This window comes from Anopheles aquasalis, chromosome 2 (genome assembly GCF_943734665.1).
Source record: "Anopheles aquasalis chromosome 2, idAnoAquaMG_Q_19, whole genome shotgun sequence".
NCBI classification, from domain to species: domain Eukaryota; kingdom Metazoa; phylum Arthropoda; class Insecta; order Diptera; family Culicidae; genus Anopheles; species Anopheles aquasalis.
In genome coordinates, this window is record NC_064877.1 from 81,975,647 (window position 1) to 81,978,146 (window position 2,500).

The 2,500-nt window shown below is 40.2% G+C and overlaps 1 protein-coding gene across 5 annotated transcripts in view; it reads left to right on the forward strand.

Annotated features, from left to right (window-relative positions):
- LOC126573422 (sodium/hydrogen exchanger 3) overlaps positions 1–2,500 on the forward strand; it is a 49,209-nt gene that overhangs the window by 30,634 nt on the left and 16,075 nt on the right. For 4 of the 5 annotated variants that reach the window (XM_050233523.1, XM_050233528.1, XM_050233525.1 and 1 more), the window contains exons 13-16: positions 153–167; positions 1,693–1,749; positions 1,840–1,917; positions 1,993–2,065. In XM_050233523.1, coding sequence (XP_050089480.1) covers positions 153–167; positions 1,693–1,749; positions 1,840–1,917; positions 1,993–2,065 — 223 coding nt within the window. The remainder of the gene's footprint in view (positions 1–152; positions 168–1,692; positions 1,750–1,839; positions 1,918–1,992; positions 2,066–2,500) is intronic. The other variant, XM_050233527.1, reaches the window with a different exon arrangement.

Genomic DNA, 2,500 nt, shown 5'->3' on the forward strand with positions numbered 1-2,500 from the left:
TGTCTTCGGGGACGTAACTACATTCCTGTGTATGCCTGGTATACGCCGTGGCCCACTCCTCGATCCTCCTTTGTTCATGCGAACTACACGCGTTCGTTCGCCCAAAAAACCAAAACCAATGCCAAACCATAACATCAAACGTAAAATTGAAGGCTTCACTGCATACGGTACGGACATGTTTAGCTCATCCATTGTTTCTCTCCATTTACCAATGTGCTACCGATCGTTCCTTTCCGTTTTCATACCCCCTTTTTGAAAGCAGATTGCGGTACGATCGTGGCGTGCGATCGTCCTGGTCTTATTGATTTTATGTTTTCACCAGATCGTGCGTGTCTGGCGGGTTTTCTGACCTGTTCATGAATTGTCGTCTACTAATCTGTTCGGTGTTTATGTGTTTTTTGCTTCATTCTCATTGTGTTTCTGTACATGCCGCCATACAATACCGGCTTTCCATTTGGCAAATGAACCATTTGCGCACCTCATTTCGTTTCGTTACGATTGTTTATGGCGTCGTAAACCCGGGGGGTCACTAATTGATGATTTTACTCTAACCGATTTCGTTTTTTTTCTATGTTTCATTTTCCCCCTTTTCTCTTTCTGTGTGTCGATGTGCGTGCTGTATTTTTCTTTACCATATTCTCTACCTCTCCTTCTCTCTCTCTCTCTTTTCTCCTTGCCATTCCGTGTGCGTATATAATTCTATGTGTGTGTGCGTGTGTGTTTGTGTGTGTGGTTTAACTTATCGTTATCTAACACTACTCAACACACGCTCGTAATACTGTGATTATGTTCGGGACTCGTATTATGGTTCGCAACAGCAGCAAGTGAAGGTGCGGTTTGATCAAGTTACACATTTTTTTTCTTCAATACTCAAAATATTTCTAGAAAACCATTTTTTACTTCATTTGATTCGGGAATGAGGCACCGTTTTGCAACAAACACAGTCTAACACACCAGTTGATGCGAATGAGCATAGTGCAAGCATAAAATTTTTGTGAATATGTTCATTAGGATCTTACTGTGTGAACTTCTAGTGTTCGCGAATGCCGCTGTATATATGATTGCGTAAGGAGTGTCGCGCCGTTCGAACCCTTGTACATGTTTTAGGGATTGCTAAGTTCATGTTCTGTTGAATTGAAAGTTATGTTGGGTTTAAGTGTTGAAATAACTTCATAATGTACATTATCAACATTCAACTAGTCAATTTCTCATCGTTTGTTAGTGCATTACTATCCTTGTAGCTGTCGTTGCTTGTTCATTTGTTAAGATAATCCTACAATAGACAAAACTGGTTTCCTCATTCTCATTATTAACATCAGCATACAAGCATGTCACGTGGTATTCTCCATTGCTAGTTAACATTTTACATCTTTACGATAACATGCATCTTTCGGAACCTTCATCAACTGTCTTAACAAAATGTCTAAACTATGCTTGTCTTGTGTAACCTGTGTTACTGAATCGTTCTGTACAAAAGCATTCAATCCCGAAATTTAGGATACCAAATCGCATTGTATAACTGGCGGTCACTAATAGGGCAAAACGTTATTTCGCAAGAAAGGTTATTTTGCATTTTGATAGTGTCACGGTCACGCGTAACCGCGATGTTTCGTTACTCCTTATGTTTTAGAAAAAATGGTAAAATATAGTCCCCAAGAAACCTGACTAACTCTAAGCTTCTCTAATCCACAGCATCGCCGGTTAAGCTACAGTCGCCACGCTGTAGATGATCGTGATCTATCAACACAGGTAGCGTACGAAAGCCGTCGTTGTTTCTGTGTGCATCATGATCCAGATACGTGTTTTTTCTCTCTCTCTCTCTCTCTTTCCCCTCTGTAGGTTAACTACAAGATGCAGATGAACATTCGGCGGATGATCAGTGAGAAGAAACATCACAAGCGAAGCAAACGAGTAAAGGTAAGGGCGATGGTTGATTTAACAATGGAGCATCCGCAGAGCAGACCATGTACATGGCAAACATATCTTCCACAGGATGGCAAGCAACAGAACCATGTTTCGTTCCCGGAGTTCGCGCAGAATGGGTCCGCGAAACAGTTTGCGAACGGTACGAATGATATCGTTATGACTAATGACACAATTACGATTACTACCGACTACCATCCACCACCACCACAACCACTAGAACCACCACTAACCGATCAAGAAAATCGCAAAAAAAGTAAAAGAAAACATTCTCACAGTCTTAACAAGTACCGTAGATTAGAAATAGGTAAAAAAGAAGTTCATTCCTTTCTTTAACAAACAAGTCGTTTGCATATGTTGGTCGTATCGTCGTATTTTAGTCCTTTTCTCGTACCCTCGTCCATTCTTATCTGCCCTCTTTCTCTTTCTATATTTGTCTGCTATAGTTCTTTCAGTATTTTTATATATTTTTATACATGGCATTCTTTGTGTAAGCAGAGTGAGTGTGCTAAGTAATAAGTTGTTTGCACAAAGGTCACATTCAAAATCAACAAACAACAGAATAAACAGCCGTTTT